At 41.0% G+C, this 22,315-nt stretch overlaps 1 protein-coding gene across 1 annotated transcript; it reads left to right on the plus strand.

Annotated features, from left to right (window-relative positions):
* The first annotated feature begins 722 nt into the window (after positions 1 to 722).
* On the plus strand, positions 723 to 22,185 carry serinc5 (serine incorporator 5). Its single transcript, XM_058635460.1, has 12 exons — positions 723 to 1,020; positions 11,572 to 11,739; positions 13,902 to 14,080; positions 15,197 to 15,279; positions 15,527 to 15,620; positions 16,156 to 16,373; positions 17,109 to 17,201; positions 17,563 to 17,689; positions 18,444 to 18,513; positions 18,753 to 18,789; positions 19,588 to 19,732; positions 20,478 to 22,185. Exons 1-12 carry the CDS (start codon positions 994 to 996, stop codon positions 20,620 to 20,622), a joined length of 1,386 nt encoding a protein of 461 aa, XP_058491443.1. The 5' UTR covers positions 723 to 993; the 3' UTR covers positions 20,623 to 22,185.
* The last annotated feature ends 130 nt before the right edge of the window (positions 22,186 to 22,315 follow it).

A 22,315-nucleotide genomic window follows, 5' to 3' on the forward strand; every position in this document is an offset into this window, starting at 1 on the left:
CAATGATGGAACCTCTAGAGTCAGTGATGAGTTAAGTTGAAAGATTTTATTGACAACAGCTCAGATCCTACGAGAACTGAGACAATGCCTGACATCTGAACTGTAAGGCATCATCGCAGATTCTCGCGAGCATCGTGCCAGATACGTCTGATACATACAGTTAGTAAGCCTTGAGATAATGAGGGAACCTTGAAAGGTGCCTAGTTTGTGTCTTATCTTAAGTCAGTGTTTATGTTGTACACCAGCTCTGGTTATAAGAATATGTTATAATTTGTGGGCGTTCGTGTCCATGGCTACTGTGATCTAATCATGCCAGTGTAACTGAGTGTCCAATGGTCACCTGAACTGTTCATAAAATCAATAACCAAACATCAATAAACAGGACGAGTTAACCGAGTTAATAGTGAGAGAGACTAAAGTAATTAAACGTAAAGTTGGTTTAAGATTAGAATTTTCTCTCACATGTGAACATGAGATTTCCAAAGCTGATTCAAACCACATACTTGTGTTTTTTGGTTGTTCAGGCTGGCAAAAGAAAATCAAGCTAGATACAATCTGGATATGCTTAAAAATCTGATTTGGGCTGTTTGTGTAAACAAGGCCTGAAAATCAGAAGTGAATCGGAAGTGAGCGATGTGATTTACAGTGTGGACGTAGCCTGTCTCACATGAGAGTGTGTGTGTGTGTGTGTGTGTGGGTGGGAAGAGATCTGATATTTGTCGCTTTTTCGCGGTAATGTGAACGTCGTCTGTCTTTGTGTTAGGCTTCTTTTTTTACCCCATGGTGATGTGCAGTGGGAGGAGAAACAGGGAGGAAGAAAGGAGGAGGAGAGACAGCGGTGGACAGGCTGGCAGGGAGGAGGAGGACACACGCGTTTGTTTCCCGGCCGTGTGGCGGTGATTTCATGCAGAGGTAGAAGAAGAAGAAAGACAGAGAAAAAGCAGCGAGCTCGTCTTTTCTGGAGGTGGATTTTATTTATTGTCCCCCGGCAGAATGTGTACACCGTGCTGTGTCTCACAGGTGAGCAACAATAACCACACTTACCGGGTTGTTTTTCTGTTGTTGTTGGTGTTGGTGGTGGTGGTGGTGTAGAAGAGTTGACGGTTATGAACGCGACGTCGACCGTTGGTTGACCGACCGTTCGTGCCTGTGAGACTCGGCGAGTCAGCGACGTCTCTTTCGTGTCTTTTGTCTCGGTTCTTTTCCTGTTGTCAGTTTACTTCACTTTGTCATGTCCATGAAGACAAAGACAGAAAACGAGCCGTAAAAACAACACGGAGCAGCGGTTTTATCTCACTAACCGGTGACGTTTGTCTGAATGTATGGAACATAAACACACACACTGACCGGATGTGACAAATGTCTTTTGTCATTTGCTCTTTTTCTACTAAACATAAACGACTCCTCAGCTAAAACCACCAAATTATTCTATAAATGTGAGGGTCTCGTTGTTTTAGTTGCTGAAATATTTGAATGTTAAATGCGGATAATGACTTAAGGAACTCGACTTTATGTCCAATTTAAACATAGAAAAATGTATTATTAGGAATAGGGATGTGGCATAGACAATTATAGGGCTGCGACCTAACAGTTGTTTGGTCCATAAAGTGTCAGAAAATTAGTCTCTGTGTTTCTCCATGTCCACAAATGTCTAGACTAGGATTTAAATAGCAAAGAAACCAGAAGAAAAATCACACTCAGACTATGGCTGTAACTAATGATTATTTTTATAATCAATCGACTAAGTTGATTATTTTACTCGACTAATCCTTAAAATTTCACTAAATGTATAAGTGTCCACCAAACCTGGAAATTATGATGTTCTCAAATGTCTCGTTTTGTCCACAAACCAAAATGATTTCGTTTTAAAGATTTCTTTGTTACATGGAGCAAAGAAACCAGATATTATCCACATTTAAGAAGCTTAAAAAAAATCTGATAACTTGTTTCAATCATTTTAATAAACACTCGGACCAATTAATGGATCATCTAAATAGTTATAACCCACACACAGTAAATTGATTGTGGTGAATTTCCATTATCGGGAGAGTCATGAATGGAGAAAATCATTCATGTTTCACACAAATGCATGAAAATACTGGTTAGCGCGCCACACTACAGTACTAGTGATTTACTTTGAAGTGCCACATGGGGCAGCCTGCATCTGTACTGTCATTTTGGGACCTCGTGATTTATGATTTTTCACATTTCACATGGCAGCTTGTTTTGAAACGTTTTTTTCAGCAGCACAAGTAATTGGTTTTTTTTAATATCAGTAACATTACGCGTTGTTGCATTATCAGCAAAGTAACTTGTGGATAACTCATTAGAAACAACATTTGTTTGCAACTTAACAACATTTTGCAACACTTTTTTGGTAATGTCAGCAATATTTTATGTGATATAAACTAATTTCTTTCCTCTGTAATGGATGCAGTAGGCTATTTTCAAATTTAAAGGTTTACAGTGAATATATATATATGTGTATGTATGTGTGTATATATATACACATATATATTAATATGAGGATTTCATATGTTTAAGAGGGGCAAAAAGTGGCAAATCTGTCGTGGCATGTTTGTAAATGGGATTGTGCTCTGTCTTCTTTTCAGCTAACAGATTGTTTTTGACCCCACGGACTCAGTCTGCTCTGGAATTTAATTACTTGGACACATCCTTCATGAAAGGAGACCTCCCTTCTATTTCCTGTTCTTTTCAAAGATGGGGAATGATGTAAAATGGGAAGGATTAAGAGAAAATGAAGGGTATAAAGCAGACTCGCCGTTGTGTTGGTGTGCCAGTGAAGAGCTAATCATGGTCACTGATGCCCCATGTCTATTTATGCATTTACTTGTAATTAACGTCTTTGCCAGTGCATATGGGCATGAGGTTTAGAGGGGTCCAGGTTCATGTGTGGTCTGTTATTATTTCCTCTTTGGCTTTGGAGGTGGAAATTAAAGGAGAGCTGAGTGTTGTTTGGGTTAGATTTAGAGAGGAGACCAGGCCCAGTGTGGGAGCAGCTCACATATAATTTCTCAGTGTGAATAGGGATGTATGCCATGTTGTGATGGGATAGAGGGTGGATGCTCTATCTCAGTGTTGAGTGTTGTCCAAAAGCACAGTAAGTGTTGGCTTTAAAGACTATGGGACAGGGCTGAATCTGTGTGAGTGAATGTAGGCAGCACAGCAAAGGTACAGGCAATGTTGGCGGGGTATGAGTCAGGACGGTGGATAACTAGCTGTCTCACTGTGCGTGTTGCATTATAAACAGATAAAGAAACATCCACAGATATCAAACAATGGGCACAACAAATACTGAGAGCTGAACAATTCTGTTTTCAACAGTGCAACAGTGTAAATTACAAATCATCCTATTTTTCATTGTTCTATGTTAACCAAAGAAATGATACACATAAATGTTAGAAACAGGTGTTTTTGAAGTTCTCATCCCTGTATTAGAGTGTGTTAGGGCTGTAACTATGGATCATTTTCATAATTGTTTAATCTGCCGATCATTTTCTCAATTAATCGAAAACATGTTAGCTTTTCCCTTGGTCCAACTGCAGAGGTCATTTAGTCTCTTCTGTGGTGAAATTAACATAATATATCAGTATCAGTTATTGGCATATCAGCTAAAAAGTACAATATTGTCCGTCCCTAATATCTGTGGAATGTTGTAGCCTGATATTTATTAATTTGGTGACTTCACAAGCATTTTACTTGAAAGAACTCAGCAAAAAGCACCGACCAGCTGATTGAAATGTGATGTTTTCACACAAAAAAAACTAATATTGTGAAATACCAGATAATCTCTGAACTTTCACCCCAGCAACACTCATGTAAGTAAACACAACTGGTGTGACTGCTGTGGCTGAGGTCTGTAATGTCAGAGTGAGACAGGTGACCCCCCCCCCCCGTCCCCCAAAAAACAAGTGTTGATGAGCTATAAAATGACTTGATAGGTAAAACTACAGGCTAAATGAAAAGACCTCTTCGGCAGCACTTGAGGTCATGTGATTGGATTTACCGGCCAACTGTGTCCATGTGAGACAGACATGTCTGCTATTTTCAGCTTGGTCTCAGGAATTTTGCTTTGGTCAGCAGCAGCAGGAGTTAGTTTTCCCACAGGGACGTAATTGGCCGTCGTCCATCTCTTTTGTCTTCCTCCGTACTGTCATACAGACATACAGGGATAATGTTGCCGTCAACCGCATCTCCCCCACATCTTTCCATATCTTGTCATTTTTGCTGATGTAATCTTGTGAAATGCCTGCTAACCTTTTTATATGCCGCCTGAACTGTTATTTTCATAATCGATTAATCTGTTGATTATTTTCTCCATTAATTAATTGAGTACTTGTATGGTCATTTCAACCCACGAAATGATGATGTTTTCGAATGCCTTGTTTTGTCCACAAACCTTGTGAAAACGTGTTTTAATTGTTGGAAGAAAAAACACGTTCAAAATCGTAATCCTCTCAAAGCAGCAAGGTTTACACCAATAGAAGTGCAACTTTCACAGAGGAAGGTCCTTTTTGTTTGTGTTCCAGATGTCCACAATGTCTTTGTTGTTGTTGTATTGTTTCCATACATCTGTAACATTTGTTTTTTTTGTCTTAACAATCAAAAGAAGACAAAAGAAGTTTTCTTTTCACTTGACGAGGAGCTCACACATCATAACAAAGGACAAAATGTAACTCTCAGCTGTCTAATGTAAGCTTTCAAGAAACGTATGGCTACATAACCAAAAGAGCAACCATCACTTCCTGCTCCTCGCATATAAAAATATATTTATATTTTGACACAGTTCCTGGCATGATCAAATGATCATTTTGGCCCTGTCACTAATTGTGTTTTTGCTATTTGTTAAGTCCCAGTGAACAGTAAAGACTCAGTAAAGAGTGACAATTCTGTGTAACTGAACTCAAAACAGTAACTAAACTAGGCCTCAGAGTAAACACATGCAACGTGACGTTGGATATACTTCTACCTGGTGATCTCTGACTCAGACTTGCTTTTGTTTTGACTGCTGCTTTCCTGTTCTTGTTTGCTCTGTTTCCTGCTGTCCTACTGTACTTGTGACACACCCATTGTCTGCATGGAATTGTTCATGTCCTGCCTTCTGTCTTCAGCTCTTCTCTATTCCTTGCTTCTTCTTCTGCTTCCTTCTCCACCGGTGGTTTCTGTTTCTGTGGACTCAAGTTTCTCTCTTTTGTCGCTCGTAACCAGGGCCTATATTTGTTGAGAGAGAAGCAAAGGCCTCCCTTTGTGTTGAGGCACCAGAGCAATGATACATTTTTGCTGTGTGTATACAGCTGCCTAGCTGGACTCCTAATAGTGGAGCGATCAGTCTCTGTGTTAGTGGAAACTGGAGTAGACCTTGATCTGGATCTTGGCACAACTAGACTTGTGTGTGATTCTGCCTTGAATCTTATCGCATATAGTATTTAGTTTGGCCTTCCTTTTCCCACTTTTCCTCTGCTGGTTTCTCACTGCTTTCAACTTAAAGCATTGTTGTAATATGAGATGAGAGGGTGTGTAGTTTCGTCTGAGCTCTTTCGCTGTGGTTAACTTTATTCAGTGGCCAATATCATTGAGCTCAGACTAACAGGGAGTTCCCTAAAGCAAATAACCACAGGATAAAAATGATTACCAGAATAAGGTATGAAGATAAATGTATTAGATGTCAAAAATGGATTAATTAAGTCTCTAATGACACAACATGAAACTTCTGCTCCCACTGATGTAATTGTGTCACTCGCTGTCATATTTCCCATTGTCATTTATTTTGGTTTATTCCCCTGTTTAGGCTTGAAACTGAAACCAATGCCAAAATCATGACAGAAATAAACACAAAATAATTGAAATCACTATATGACCATTTATAAGTGCATTATCCAAATTAAAACATATTGTAGTTATTTAATGTGTGTGACCCCACAGCATTATGATAAAACTACTTCTTTTGCCCAAATATCTTGCCTTTTTAGATGAGGAACTCATCAATCCTCATACTAGCTGATTAAATTGTTTTACCACTGTAACTCCAATTTTGGTGTCCAGATTTTGTCAGAGGATAATTTCCTTCCCCAGCTCGTGTGAGTGTTGTTGACTGCATCGCTGGTTGACTTGTTGCAGGAGGAAATCCCAAAACTGGCTCTGTAACAGTCTATCCTGTTCTTGTTCCCTTTTGCTGTGCTTACTGCGATACAGTGGGGTGACCTATTTTTTTTGCAAACGATCTGTTGCGTAAGCAGTTGTGTCTGCGTGGTGTCGTGCACCAGAGTTAATCCCCACTGCATTTCATGTAGTTGGTTTCCTATTGGTCCAGATCCCACCGTTCATCTCATCGCTGCTGTTTTGAGGCTAAGGCGGCGGCGTATAGACGAAAAAACAGGGTAATTACTGTTGTTGCTCACAGTCTGATCACAGATGTGGTTTTTAGTAGAGACTTAAGAGGAATTTGTTGTGCATTCACTGACGTATCCTTGTGCCCGTACTGTTAGAGCAGTATCATCTTTTCTCCTGACCCCGTGAACAGCTGGGAGGTGGTGGCGTGCCGAGTTTAGGGTAAAGGGCATCTCAAATGACAAAGGAAGGTTAAACGGAGAGAATACAGGAGGAAAGAGGACAACAGATGAGGATGGTAGCACTAGGGTGGGGGAGGATGAAGTAAATGAAATGTAGAGTGAAAAAGCTTCAGGCTGAGTAAAAAAAAAAAAAAGATGAGTCTTTTGTCTCTTTAGTTTCCCACACTCACAGTGGAAGTGTTGGTGCCTTCAGTGCAGGGTTGTGAGGACCAGAGTCTTAAATCACTACTAGTTTTTCACCGGTTTCTTATCTACAGTAGCATGAGATGATGACCGTTGGGGCAGTGGGCACCCCGGGGCTGTTAATATTGAAGTAAGGGTGTAATCTGCAGACACAGTTGCCACCTGCTGAGTAGCTGGTGGGTCGGGGCGAGCAGTAAGAGGAGGAGGTGTATGACCCATGAAGTGGGTAAGGTCAGGGTTTGTTACCATGGATATTCTTTTTGTATGTATGTGCGTGTGGTGGAATTCCGCAAGACATTTTCTCTCTCGTCTCCATCAGTATGCGGCTTACCCCCCCCCACTTTGTGTTGTCCTCTGGTGAAACACCCCCTAACTAATGAAATCTAAACACCCACTCGCCGCTTAAATCGTCTTGTTTTTTTCCTGCTTACTTTCAGTCTGCTGTGGTTAATTAATCGCCCATTAAGAAAGACATGCGGGTGCAGCAGAGACAAAGAAAACGGCTTATCCCGTTTAAGCTGTGTGTCATGAAATAAAGCACAGGGGCCACATAAATAAATAAAAAAACTGGAAGTCCTTATGTGAACAAAAGCTGGAATATGCACATGTGGCCTTGGAGCCAGAATGTCAGACCTATTAATACACTTCCACAGCTTCTCAAGCATTAGTAAATTGTGTGCACGTGTTTGAGCCCTATACTCCTGCCAATCTCCTTGCGTTGATGTTAAACGCGCCTTTTTAGATGCCGATTAGGAGTAAACTGCAGCTCTCGGTCTGTGTTTGATCATCCATCAAAGCATCCAAAAAGCCTTTGTACTGCTGTGTAAAATGTTACCTAGAAAGCAGAATGACGTCAGATGTGTCTGCTGTTCTTATTTTTGCATTTCCATGTGGGTAAAAGAATCGCATGTAACATCTTAACCCATTTACCACTGCTTGCATTGACTAATGGAGTTGGGATTCATTATATATCGTATGGAGACTACAGAGGAAGACAGATGATGCCTTCAAACTGGGCCTGTGTCATATTTAATGTGTCTGAGTCCTACATAGACGAATGCTTGCATAGCTACAGTTTCAGTCCTCATGGACTGTACGCTCACACAGCACATGCTTCCGCTAGCATCGCACTTTCCTCTTCAGTTGGTTGTGTGAAATTGTTTTGAACAAAGAAGACAATAACCATGCAATCTTGCCTCAGCTTATGTGAGGTCATCGTCCTTTATTCACTCATGTAGACATACAAAAGAGGGCAATTTCCTGGTGAGGAATCACAGCTCGTTGAATGGAATATGAGATTGAGTATGCATGCACATTAGACTGAACCAGGTGCACATGCAGAGATGCAAAGAGGATGTTGGAAAAAAAAAACCTGGCCCTTGCCTTTCAAATGGTAAAGACACGAGTCAACGTGTTGCTAGGCAATTGCAATAGAATCTGAAAATGAAAGTAATATAGAGAGAGGATAAAATAGTCAGTTGTGAAACATTTCTGAGACAAATTGAAATATTTTGAACGCCATGATTGAAATTACAATATATGAACATGCCTTAATTGAAAAATTAACCTCAATGGTTAAAAAGAAATAATAAATAAAAAAAGAAGAAGAAGAATAGAAAAATTCATTTACCTGTGTTTTTAATGTATTACTTATTCTTGCTTATTATTTTTTATTAAAGGTTTTAAGATCTATTTAAAATCATGGTCACACAATGTGGTAAAATTACTGGGCTTCATGATTTGAGCTCAGTTCTTGTTTCAGCTTCCTAAATGTGAATATTTGCTGGTTTCCATGATGGTAAACTGCTAATATCACGGATGACTTTGGCTTTTTGATTATTTGAGGAAATATGGAAGTAGCCGTTTGTGTGCAGCCTTGGATTTAAGTCATAAGTCATCAGTGTGGCCTCGATGAGATGCAGCGAGAAATAGATGATTGTTGCAGTCCTTTCTCTGATTTAATAATTTAGTATCTCACAATTATCCTTTTATGTAACAGGAGCTGCAGGCACAAATGTCCTAGTTACTCTACAGAGAACTCTGTGGCTGGTCTTATGTGGTAAACAAGTGTCGGCGAAGGTTCTCAGATATTCACATCATCTTCAGGAGTTGGTAGTAAGCAATGGAATGGAACTTGCTTCACTTAAGTTGAAGACATCTCATATTTCATTCCAGCAGCAGCTGGAGTTATTTGACATTCGAGAACATCATCATTTCCATTTCTTTCCATTATTATAGACCAAACAAGTACACGATGAGTCAAGAAAATAATTAATCAATTATGAAAATAGTTGTTAGTTGCAGCCCTACTGGAAAGTGCCATTGTATGGTCGCATACGTCCAGAATGTACTGTACATCACGTGAACCATAGTGAATTTCTGTGGAAGCAGAGAGTAGAAATGCAGCTAAGTGGGCCATAGAGAAGAGATCGGCCAAGAAGCTGGAGAGGCGTGTGGCTGGAGAAGCTGCTTTATCCTGACCATGTGTCTGTGTGGATCCAGTTGTCTGCAGCATACCTCATATAACCAGCATCTGGAGCGGAACGCTGCACATCAGACAATGTTGCACGCTGGCTTTACTACTTCAGAACACTCAGATAGTGGCTTAGGACACACACACTCAGCCAAGGGATAAGATTACTGTTGTGACTGAAAGGTAAATTGAACTGATATTACCAGAATAAACTCCAGCAGAGCTACAGTATACAGAATAGGAAGCTTTCACTTCCACCGATACAGTTGAGTCACATAATAATAGGCTTGTTTTTTGTTCTTGAATTCTTGATCATTTGTAGGCAACATCCCCATTTCAAGTGCAGCACATCATTGCTCTGGTATCTCAGTGCCATTTTCTTCTCTTTTGCTTATGTAACATAGTTGACCAAGGTTACATACCCCATACAGGCATACAGGAAATATACAATAAAGAGATGATTTTATTTAGCCAGGAAGGTCCCATTGTGATACAAGATCTCTTCTTCCAGGGAGTCCTGGTGATGATGATGTGGAACAGTGGAAAGAAAAGCAGATTAACTCCATACAGCCACAGAAGTGGAACAATCTTGTTGTATGCTCTGGTGTGAGAGACTTTTCACACTGACAATTGAATGCAGAAGAGCAAATTGGCAGGGAAAAAAAAGGCACTTTATGCTTAAAAAGTGTTCACAGTCGAAACACAAAACTGTACCAAACTGACCCGTACCATGATGGAAACACAGCACAATAGTTCACCTTCACTTGTATGTCCTTGTGTTCTTTCTGTGTTGACTTGTGCATGTGTGGGTACGTAACCTCAATCAAGTTTCCGTGGGCACCATGTTCTTTTGATCAAAAAAAAAACTGTGCCACTACCTGGACTGGAAAGTGTTGTGTTTCAAGTGCAGTCAATGTGCTTGGTCTGCAAACTGGTGTGTGTGTATGTGTGTGTGTGTGTGTGTGTGTGTGTGTGTGTGTGTGCGTGCGTGTGTATTCATCCATGACAACCTCCAATTATCAGGTCGTTCCCCACACCTAATACGATAATGATAGTAGATAAACTGTTTGTCTGTAGCTAACACGGTTAGACTTAACATCTAGGTTTTGGACGATACCCCCTTTTTTGTGTCCGATACCAATATCACAGCTGTCTTCTCAGACATAATTCTCTAACTGTGTCACAAATATTGTTCTCCCAAAAAACAGCCCAAACATGACTCCACTGAAATGCTTTTGCCTATTTTGTTTACATATTTACAGGTGGTCTGTACTGCGCCGATACCAATTCTGACCGATACCGATTCCCTGATTCCCATCCCTATTACCCTGATGAAACCCAGCACCATAGCCTTTGGTTCACACTTGCTCAACCTGTATCCCATAATCTTCTTCTACACACAAAACTAAAACAAGGCACCATAGTTGCGCCACACCTTTTACCATAGCAGTGTATGTGTGTGTGTGTTCTGCTGACCTCGGAGAGAAGGTCCGCACAAACAGGGTGGGGTGGCTACAGAGAGATCTCATACCTCATAATTATAGAGCTTCCCCTTTTTCCTAAATAGAACAAAGTCTTTATGGGATGGCCTGTCAGGAGAAACAGAGTAAGCCTGTGTGTGAATGTGTGTGATAGTTCAGACAAGAAACCTCACTGTCTGTTCTGATCAAGAGTTGCCCCCGTGAAGCAGTGGGAGGAATTTCTCATGATTGAAAACATGAATGAGCAAATAGACAGAAAGGCTGTTGCTATTTTTTTTTCTTTTTTCATCTGTTCAGTGCATGTCTTCTTGCTCAAACCTGTGATTTGTTGAGTTCTGAAGCTCTGATGATATAACAGTGCCAGAAAGAACCAGACACTCCCAAACATAAGTGAAGTGCTAAAATGGCTTCAACATCTGATCCTAAAAGGCATTGGTTGGCTACGTGCTTAACCACAAGTGCTGTTTACTGTAATTGTGTTTTTGAGTATTGGCTTTTTGTTAGCTCAGCATGTCATTCATTTATTCTGTTATTCACATTATTTATCTGTGGCAGGGGGGGAAAGGTAAAAAAAAAAAGACTATAATTCTCATATTCTTTGCATATTTTCTTGTCCTTTGTCCAAAAAAATATGTCATTTTGTAATTTTCATGCTTGGCACATGGTTAAAGTGTAGGATCTGCAGCTGACTCAGGCAGCTGCAAAAAGAACGCTTAACCCCGGGTCCCTCCCCACCCAAGTGCCCCCTTAAATACATTATGTCTGTATCAGATGACATATGATGGTGTGGAAAACTGTGAAACTAATATGATAATACTTTTTTTCTCTCTCTCTCTGTGTGCAGCTGGCCTGCTGCTGTGGATCAGCGGCCTGCTCGTGCTGCTGTAACTGCTGCCCCAAGATAAAGCAGTCCACAGGAACCCGAGTCATGTACGCTCTTTACTTCCTGTTGGTCACGATCACCTGCGTCGTCATGATGTCCCCCACTGTGGAGCAAGTGATGAGAGACCATGTGAGTACATCACTTGTACACTGTAATGCAATGGTCACCATCACCATCAGACCTTTTAGCCGTCCGTCACGTTGACTGACAGGGCTGCAATTCCGTTAGTCTTTTCTTCGTTTTTATCAGGAGGAAACATACGGAGTGCAGGAGTCAGTGACTCAGTACATACATTCCTTCATGTACAAATATGTGAGGTTTACATGGTGCAAACATTGCTCATACAATTAAAAGAAAGTAAAACATTAAAATTAACAAAATATCTGAACAAAAATGGGATCTACTCTCAACACCATCTCCTCAGTAATGTCATTGTATGTATGTCAAAATGGGACCCTCAAAAAAGGCCAATAGATTTCAATATCACATTATATTATATATTATTCACAATCATGTCCGAATCTGCAAATGGTCACGACCGACTCGCTTGAAAATCGCCCTGAATTTGTGTTGTCTGATCTCAGCATAAATCATGAGTTAACAACTGTAAACTACATCACTCTTCAAACACTACACAGACACACTTACACACGTATGAAGCTCTGTTTCTTCTCTGTTTTCTCTGCCTAGAGACAAGCAATCATGAGCACTGTTCAATCTCACTCAAACAGCATGCTGCGTGCTTATTGGCCTACTGAAGTATTATGGTTTGAGTCAATACCAGCCAAATTTTGTTTGTTTTCCCTGAGTTTATATTGATGGCTCAATACAGTGATGATTCTATATCTAAGTACAATAAAGTGTGTATACATACACTGAAACACTTCTTCTTCTGCTTTTGACTTCTCCCTTTAATGGTCACCACACCTGATCACAGCAACGTTGACTCTTTTTATTTCCAAACATTCACCCAAAGCTGTCCTTCAAATATGCTCATTCAAATCCTGAATCCTAACCACAGAAACACAAAATAATAAAACTATTAGTGCCACTACGATTTGAAGAGTACAATCAGCTGACTGGGTTTCCATGGCAGTGAGTGCAAACTCCTCAACTGAAAGCACATCTGAAGCCTAATATTTTTTCCACAGGCTCTGCCAGTGTCTACAGTACAATATTGAAATTACTTCCAACTGTGTAGCTCCTTGAAAGAGCAGAACCCTGTAAACGGGCCTATCCAGGCACAAAATGGCTTCTGATAGTCCCACGCAGAGCCTGCTGAGTTGCACACACATGCGTACACGTCTACACACTCGGTGTCAGTGACACACTGGGCACAGTGGGAAGTCCCAGCTAAGAGAGCAGCCATTGTGCGTATGAGAGTGCCGGGCTTTTTTCAAGAGATTTACAGCAGTCTGAACCAGCCGGCCTCTTTCCCTCTTAATCTCAACACCATGGACATGCTAATATGGTCCTCAACATGAGACAAAAGCTCCAAACTCAGGCTTTTTACTCTGTGTTGTGATCGGGGTCTAGACTCGGCTACACAGTCAGGAAATGACGACTCAATCCGTTGACATCTCGCTCTTTTGTACTTCAACTAAACTTTAAAAGACCAAAGCGTTTGTCCTCTTTAATGCAAAGTCAACCGTGTATTAGCCAGAATGTTTTAAAATCATCTCTTTTGTCCTTGGCTTTGTTGAGATCATCATCGTGTAGTTAGAGTCTCCAGTCTGTGGGTGTCATTTTCAGAGTTTGTTCTGTTGGCACTGAGCCTTTGAAACTCTTCCAATTTTCTGGGGAAGGCCAAAGCAAAGTCCTTATCTAAATAACTCTCCACTTTTGCCCTTTCCTTTTTTTCCATAGCAGTCACTGTAGTTCAAAATAACTTTTGAAACTTTACATTAAGACAGATTTCTTACGTTTTCTGTCTTGCCCATGCCCCTTCCTGCTTTTCCGTGTCCCCTGTTCCTTTGACTTGCTGACAGAAGGTGGTTAATTTATTCATCTGTGTCTTTTGTTTGTGTACACTGACAGTTAGTTGTAAGGCCTCTCTAACAGCCTGTGGAGGACGAGGGATGAAAGAGGGCTTCATGGAGAGAAAGAGGGGTTGTTGTCGCTGCCTGTTCTCTCTTTCTGCTCCTTTAGAGGCATGACGCTCAGAATAGACACTACTGGGCCCTTTTTCTGCAGCCATGTACTAGACAAACATGAGCAGAGGTGGGGTTTTCCCTTCAACACTATAATGACCTAATTTAAGTATTTTTTTGTCTTGTGTCCTTGTCAATCAGATCCCCTTCTACAGCCAGTTGTGCGAGAAGATGAACGCAGGAGAAAACTGCAAAACTCTGGTCGGCTACTCCGCCGTCTACAAGGTGTGCTTCGGCATGGCCATCTTCTTCTTACTCTCCGCTCTCTTCACCATACGAGTCAACAACAGCACCGGCTGCAGGGCGGCCGTACACAACGGGTAAGAAGATCATCATCAGTCTCTAAACTGTATATACATTCTTCTGTTATACATTCATTTATGACAGTGGTCAGCAACTTGTGGCTGTGGACCAAAACTGGCCCTCCAGTAATATTATCCAGCCTGGGAGATGAATTCAAACAATTGAATTGAGTCAATTAGTAACCTTTTTAAACCAATACATCTCCTAAATTAGCCATTTTTGTACAATATTGAATAATTTGATTTAGATTAGAAAAAACAGGTTTTGATGTTTTGGCCCAGTAAAATTGGCCCTAGACCAAATTTACTTGCCGACCCCGATCTATAATATCCACTAGTAAAGATTTGTCTTCTTGTAATCTTGCTTAACACCGACTGACGTGCACCACCTTTGTTAATGCTCTCCACTGAGAACTGCTCTTTGTCAGACCTTGCCAGACTACTACTGTATTCTGTATTGTTTGACCTCTCTGCAAAGAGAATATAACACGCAAAGACAGTCTGCCTGAATTCTCTTAATCGCAGTCTCGACCGTGAACGGAATATTTCCATCAGACCTTGCATATAAGCAGGGTTCGGGTTGTAATCTGAGGTTTGTGGGTGGTCTCTAATAGCTGACGCCAAACTATGACACTGACCTTTATGCAGACAAAGTAGACCACAGGCATACGTCACAGTGCGTATTATTCTAGAGCGCACCACAGTGGCTCGGTAAAGAAGTGCAGCCAGTGCCATAGTTCTGTTGTAAAACATGTTCCTGTCAGCCTGTTTTTCTCGTTCTCGTAAATTATACTTATTACATTGAGGAAACTGCATTATTTGTGATTAAAATACTATAATAATAATAATAATTTAAACAATACTTTTTGGTTATATTTTACTTGTGACCCCTGTAGATATACAATTTTACCTGCTTTGTGGGAGCTCAGACCCTCTTTAGCTCCTACTAAACTCAAACACTTGAGTTAAGAAAGATACATTTTGGGAAGATGGTCACAGCATCTTGTTTTTTTTCATACTCTAACAACTCATCTCTATTCTTTATCCTCTTCTCTGCATGTTCTAAATGCTTATGCTGACTGTTTGATGTTTTTCATGGACAACCTTTAAAATAATCATTACCCTTCATGACAGGTTCTGGTTATTGAAGTTTATTCTGCTGGTGGCATGCTGCGCCGGAGGTTTCTTCCTTCCCAAAGAGGAAACCTTTCTCGAAGGTAAAAAAAAAAAAAACTTTATTAATATTACTTTATTAAGATGGACTTATAGATATAGAATTAAAATGGCAAATACTCAAATTGTCTGCATTGTCTGACTCCAACTCTTATAATGTGTTATTGTTCAAATAATCTCTCTGTCTGAAAGCGCTTAATCTCACAGAAGATTCAGCTCATGCCTGTTTTGTTTCTTGCGTTCACTCATGTTACTATTCCCCCACTTTTCTATGTCTGTTCTATGCCACAGTGTGGCGCTACATCGGAGCCATCGGCGGCTTCTTGTTCCTGCTGATCCAGCTCATGCTGCTGGTGGAGTTTGCGCACCGATGGAACACAAACTGGTAAAAGCAAGACGTCGTCTCTGTTGTCCCAGAAACCTCAAAACCCAGCTCACTCAAATATGGATGCACAGTAAATAATACCACTGCTGTACTTTTTGCCTGTTGTTGAGATACTCAGAAGGTTGGATTCCTCGGGTGTGTCTTTAAAAGTTTGGAAAAAGGGAGGGATGTAGCTTTGTGTTTTGATGGATGAGGCAGGAGACTTGGCAGCAGACCGTCCTCCCTCTGCTGATTCAGAGGATGCATATGGTGTTTATTCAGTTTCCTCTGCTCACGCACGCAGACACACATTATCATAGCTGGTTGTTTAAAAAACTTGAATGATATGTGTTAAGTAAAACCAAACTCTTTGTCTTTCTTTTAATTACCCTTTAGGTCCAACTTACCTGTGTTCGTTCATTTAGTTTATTCCCCCCCCCTCCACTTCACTTGATCTTTTTTACTTCTGTAATTTGCTTTACCCTCGTTCATGTTATGTTTTCCCCGTTTTTCTCTGTGTGTGTTTCTCTCCCTCCGTCTGTCGTCCTATCTGCAGGAGTTCAGGAGTGAAGTATAACCGGCTGTGGTACGGCGCTCTGGCCTTGGTGACTCTGGTGCTGTTCAGCATTGCCGTGGGAGCGGTGGTCTTCATGGGTCTGTTCTATACTCACCCTAACCCTGAGGCCTGTGTGCTTAATAAAATCTTCCTGGGTATCAATGGGAGCCTCTGCCTCATCATCTCTCTGCTGGCCATCTCTCCGTGCATACAGAAACGTGAGAACCCGCACACACAAGCACATTATCTCATTTGGCTGCGTAATGCAAATAAGGACACAGGGATTTGCGTTACAGGTGGTGTTTACATGCACATTAACCCTCATATGACCTGGACAGGTCGCCAGTCCATAGTTTTTGAATCTTCTATATATCGCAAACGGTCTAGGCGTTACGGTAATGAGAAGTACGCATGGCAAATCCTGTTGGCGAAGACGGCGAAGGATTTGTAACGGAAGGGTTAAAAGACTGATTTTGGTCGGACTAAGACAACAGTTTTTCTGAGTGTCTGGGAAACATTTTAATTGAGTAAAATCAAACTATTCTTAGTTGGACTAACGTACCTAGATATTTTTTGATTCAAAGTTCAATTACTCCTACAAGTATACGCTTAAACAGGCTGGAGTCTGACATTGCGTTCTAAAAATGTGTTTGTCCTTTTTCTGAGGACTCCATAAGGTCGGCAGCTATGATCTTGCATCGCTGGTTTTCCGCTTGCAGACATTAGGGGAGTGGAAACCCTCAATCTCCCTGCATCGAAACGTAACCATTGCAGTGACTCCAAAGCTCTTACATCAGGGCACAAATCCTGCATAGTTCCAATTTTGCCCACGTTAGCTCTGATCCCATATTCAAGTTCAGGACGGGAACGACATCTGTCTGTAATCCTACCTTTTCAACAAAGTCAGTGATTTATTAGTCATTTATATTAACTTAACCATTGTGTCCCTGCAGTGCAGCCCACATCAGGCCTGTTGCAGCCTGGAGTCATCAGTGTCTACGTCATGTACCTGACCTTCTCAGCCTTCTCCAGCAAACCAAAAGAAAGTGAGTATGAAGAGACACCCACGACCACACTCGGTAATCACAGCCATTATTGAGTATCAGCTCCTATCAGCAGGTTGTTGACACACGGGTCAGACTCAAGCACATCGCTGTGACACATTGCATTGCTCAGTGATCAATATAAATAGTATATGTAGTATGTGGTCATTAGGACACTACATACTGTTCTTTTGCTGCTTTTGTACCTACTGTAAATTACATTATTCGAATCCTTCCGTTTCTGCTACGTACACTGTGCCAAAATACAAGCACATTTGCTGCATCTCTGGAAATTTTCCTTCTCTTACTCGCTTCCCCCTCTTTCACCCATATTCATCTGTCTCTGTGCATTCTTTCCATCTAGCGCTGAACATAGATGGTGTGAACACAACCGTGTGTGTGTTTCCCTTCAACGCTGGGACTGAGAGTGATAAGAAGATTGTGACTGCTGTGGGAACTGCTCTCCTGTTTGGATGTGTCCTTTATTCTTGGTGAGACACACACACACACACACACACACACACACACACAAGGGCACTCATAGACATAATTAATTCCCTAGCCTCTTACCCTAACCTTAACCATCATAATTAAATGCCTAATCCTAACCTTAACCTAATTCTAACCCTTAAACTAAGATGGCAGAACATGAGGATCAGCCAAAATATCCTCACTTCCTAAGTTTTTTTGATCCTTGCAAAGATATTCCTACAAGAACACACACACATTCCTTTTTACTCCTTTTTCATAATTGAACTGACCACATTTAAATGCAGACCAAGTTTCCCTGCGTTATGTTCCTTTTTAGTGCTACAGCACTAAAATTTATAGGGCTGGCAATTATGCCAGCACTAAAAATCCAAACTAATTAACAGCTGTTTTGTTAAAGGCAATGTGGAATACATATTTTATGACGGGCTGTATCGCGGTAGCGACAGAGACAGGGTAGCTCTGATTGGCTGTGACTTTGCAGAGGCAGCGTGTGATTGGCTGTGGCTGACCGGAGTGTGTGTGTGTGTGTGAGTGTGTGTGTGAGAGAGACAGCAGCAATGTATTTCTTTTCCTTTTTTTTGTTCACATGTGTTTTCCATCAAGTGGAGGCATTGTGTCTCTTGTGGTTGTTCCTTGAGGAAGAAGGAATTGCAAATGATGAGGGGGGGGATGCATAGTGATGGAATACTGTACCTTCTTTTCCCCTTCTAATGTGTCTCCCTGTTTCTTTCTCTCTCACCACCCTGCCTCCAGCCTGACGTCCACCACCAGGCGAAGCTCTGCCGCGCTCAGAGTGTGCAGGAACAGTGAGCCGGAGACTGAGGTACCCTGCACACATAGTCACATGTCACTGGAGTGTGTGGGTTAATGAAATATGCAGACACATTTACCAGAACTTGAAACTCCCAGTGACCACATACTCGCAAAGAAACACCCTTATGAACACAAACAGATGAGGCCCCAGTGATATGAAGTGTGTGTGTGTATCTACTGTATCTTGTGTGTGTCTCATAAATATTTAATTCCAGATCAGTGGTAACCTCTGTTTCCTCAACCTTGCAGAGAGCACGTTGCTGTTTCTGTTTTGGAGATGACACAGGTCAGTAAAGTCAAATCACTCCCCCTTCACTAGTGTGCATCTCCTTCTATTTCTCTCCCTGCCTCTGTAGTCTGTTCAGTTTCTGTTGTGTGTTTACTCACACACACACACACACACACACACACACACACACACACACACACACACACACACACACACACAGACACAGGCGATGCTCATTGCTATTCCTCAGCCTGACTGAGGATGGTGAGAAAGCATTGGTCAGCAAACACAGATGATGTCACTGTTACTAGGAGGTTAGTGTGACACAGTGAAGCAGGCCCAGAGAGGACTATGAGAAGGTTCACAGCGCCACCTGCTGTGGGGAAAAAAACACTGTTCCATGTTTGAAAATAGAGCTATAAGAAAATAGAAATCAACGTTAATATATCGCATATTTGCTAATATTTAGGGCTGCAAGGGTTATTTGATTAGTTTTTAGTATTTAAAACTGTTGTTCTGACCTTTCCAGCTTCTTAAATGTGAATCATTTCTGGTTTGTTTGCTCCAAATAACAAAGAAACCATTAAAACTGAGTCATTTTGGTTTGTGGTCAAAACAAGACATTTGAGAAAATCATTATTTCATTTACAGACCAAACAAGAGCTCATCTACTAATAATCGTTAGTTGCAGCCCTACTTATATTAGAAGTTGGAAAAGGTGCAGTTGATGTGCATTGGTGAATTTAAAGGAATCACTCCTGATTGTATAACGGTATCTGTTTAAAAAAAAACAACAACACACTTACTGCATCCTAAGATTTAAAAGAACAAATGTATTTAATGTGAACTTTTCAGACGACTACGATGAGGAGAAGACTGGAACAGGCCAGAACGTGGTGTATGATGAGAGAGAGGGAACCATCTACAGCTACGCCTACTTCCACTTTGTCTTTTTCCTGGGCTCCCTGTATGTCATGATGACCGTCACCAACTGGTTTCAGTAAGTGAACTCACTTCATGCTGCTGTGTAGCAGCATCGCTTGTTTATGATCACGTGACACTTAAATTATGCATAAGCCAGCAAGAGACAATGGCGTGTTTCCACCGGCTTGCCTCGCCTCGGCATGGATAAGTTGCGTTTCCACTAGCGTAGTACCCGAGTACCTGCTCTGGTGAGGTTCCAGGCGAGCTGAGTAGGTACTATGCGTGATGTCGTAAGACTGCCGGCCACTGATTGGACGTCTCACACAAGAATCAAGCCGAACATTGCCGAACTGTAGATCGTTTAAAAAGACTTAACAATCCTAAAAATTTAGGTTAATCTCCAACAATTACCAGGGAAATGTCTTAAATCTCAATATTTAACAGAGGAGTCTGGTGTATTTAGCGACAGCACTGCTGATAGCGAGCGGCATCACAAACCCTGCCACTGTATTTCAGTCCAGTGACTGTGTCAGACGGAGTCTGGGCTCCGGTCATGGAGGAAGTACTGAACAAATATTTTTAATTAACTTATTCTAGTGATTCAGTTACACTGAAAACAACTGCATTACAAGTCACTAGTCAGTCTAGTACTATTTTTGTAGTGGAAAACCAACCTAAGCCAACCTAACATTTGACACTGTGAAAAAGCCTTTAATTTTTTAGATTATGACTGCAATATTATTTATTGGGGCAAAAAGAGCAACAAACAGTGCCGTGGTTTCTCTTTGCTCACGTCTCTGGCCCGTGTCCTTCTTTTGCAGTTTTGATGACCATAAGATTGAGAAGCTGTTGGACGGGAGCTGGTCAGTATACTGGATTAAGATGGCCTCATGTTGGGTGTGTCTCATCCTCTACACGTGGACCCTCGTCGCCCCGATGGTCTGCCCGAAGCGTTTTGAAGCCTAGGCGTCGCACCAGTGCTCGAGGATTCGGGCTACTCCCGATTCTCGAGATGTTGGTGGGTGAAAGCTCTCACGCTGAGCCAGGGGACCACCACCACAATTCCCTCCTGTCATTGAAACACAACCCCACACTAGCCTCAGTGTTGGAAAATGGAGGATTATCTGTTGCCTTTGTTTTATATGCTAGTGTTTCTTTTACATTGTTTGACGATATTAAGCTGTTAATACCTTGATGGTAATTTTTTTTATATATATATATTCTTTACTACCACGGACTTCTGGAGTTTTGTATTACAGGTTTGAAATCACATAGAGAATAATAGGAGGTGAGTTGTGAATCAGAAGTCTCATCCAGTCCCTATTGACTCCTTGATCATTTCAAACTTGGAAGTCTACTTTCTATGTGTTTACGTGACGTGTTACTAGTTTTCTTTGGATTCTTACGTTTATTCTCATTCATTTCAGTTCTGTACAGGTGGACCATGAAGTTGTAGCAGCAAGGTTTTTTATTTCAAGTGGAGAGACTTTACATGAGGAGCTGTATTTATTTGTCTTAAATAATCGGAGAAGGATTGATTTAGATTTGGCCCTGACTTTGTTAAAAAACTCATCTCTCAGGCTCACGTGTAAGCTGTATATGTTTATGCTTTGTTGTGTTGCCCCCTCCCCTCTTTTGTAGTTTTCTATGCAACGGAACAAGCTTTTTTTTTTCTTTCAGTATTCAGTACCCAGTGTTGTGAAGTTTCCACTTAGATCACAAAGATAAATGTTTTTATTGTGGACGCTCCCTTTGAGCCAAATCTCTTCTTAAGAAAACCCTTCTCAACAACTCCAGCCGTCTTCATTGTTGTGCAGGTTTCAGAGGTCTACTAAACTGCCTTTCTGGAAGAGCTGCTGCAGAGTGACACAGACGAGGACTATGTTTGCCAAAGGTAGAAGTCAGAAAACAACACACACCACTTCCGTTGTATTGTTTGGTCTGTGACCGAGGCTTGCGTTAAGGTGAGTCGGCTCAAGGTTGAGGTCAAAGTCAGGTCTCATTAGTGCATTATTCAACACTGGATGTTGAGTTTACTGCCGAATCAAAACTCAGACAAAGACATTCATCTCTTTTTAACAGTTTTATTGTACTGTAAAGTATAGTACATTGCCATCAGCAAGTCCTTTTTATGTCTCTCACTCGTCATAAAACCAGTATGTTTTCATTTAAGTTTTATCGTTTCCCTAATATGTTTTATCATAACTTTAACAAACCTTTTGGCTTAAGTTCTGCGACCTGTGGAAATTTTGATCTGAATTACACTGTTTGTTTGTTTTTATATTTATATTTCTACATTCAGTTGACTGAATGTGAATGTAGAACTCGATTGGTGCTCACAGAAGCTTTGATGTCAAAATAAAAAACGACAATAAAAAATAAAAAAATCAGACAGCTGATGCGAAGGATCCTAAACGAAAACAAAACTTAAAAAAAACACTCAAACAAAATTGTACGTGTGGAACATGGATGTGGGTACCATGTCGGTCACATTGTTCAAACTTTTAATAAACCATCCGTTTAACGCCATGTGGTGTCTTGACTTCCTTCATAGAGCTAAATATTACAACATTAAAAGCGCTTGCTTTGTTTCTGTGAAAATTCACATGGTTTTATTGCACAGCATTTCCTCTTTGACTATTCATTAAAAGCTTATAAA

This window comes from Solea solea, chromosome 8 (genome assembly GCF_958295425.1).
Source record: "Solea solea chromosome 8, fSolSol10.1, whole genome shotgun sequence".
NCBI classification, from domain to species: Eukaryota; Metazoa; Chordata; class Actinopteri; order Pleuronectiformes; family Soleidae; genus Solea; species Solea solea.

Excerpts from the sequence above, each read along its gene's own strand:
- serinc5 (XM_058635460.1), top strand. The coding sequence starts at position 994 with ATGTGTACACCGTGCTGTGTCTCACAG. Across the intron at positions 18,514-18,752 it reads ACAGTGAGCCGGAGACTGAG|AGAGCACGTTGCTGTTTCTG; the intron begins GTACCCTGCACA and ends TCAACCTTGCAG. Across the intron at positions 19,733-20,477 it reads ACCGTCACCAACTGGTTTCA|TTTTGATGACCATAAGATTG; the intron begins GTAAGTGAACTC and ends CTTCTTTTGCAG.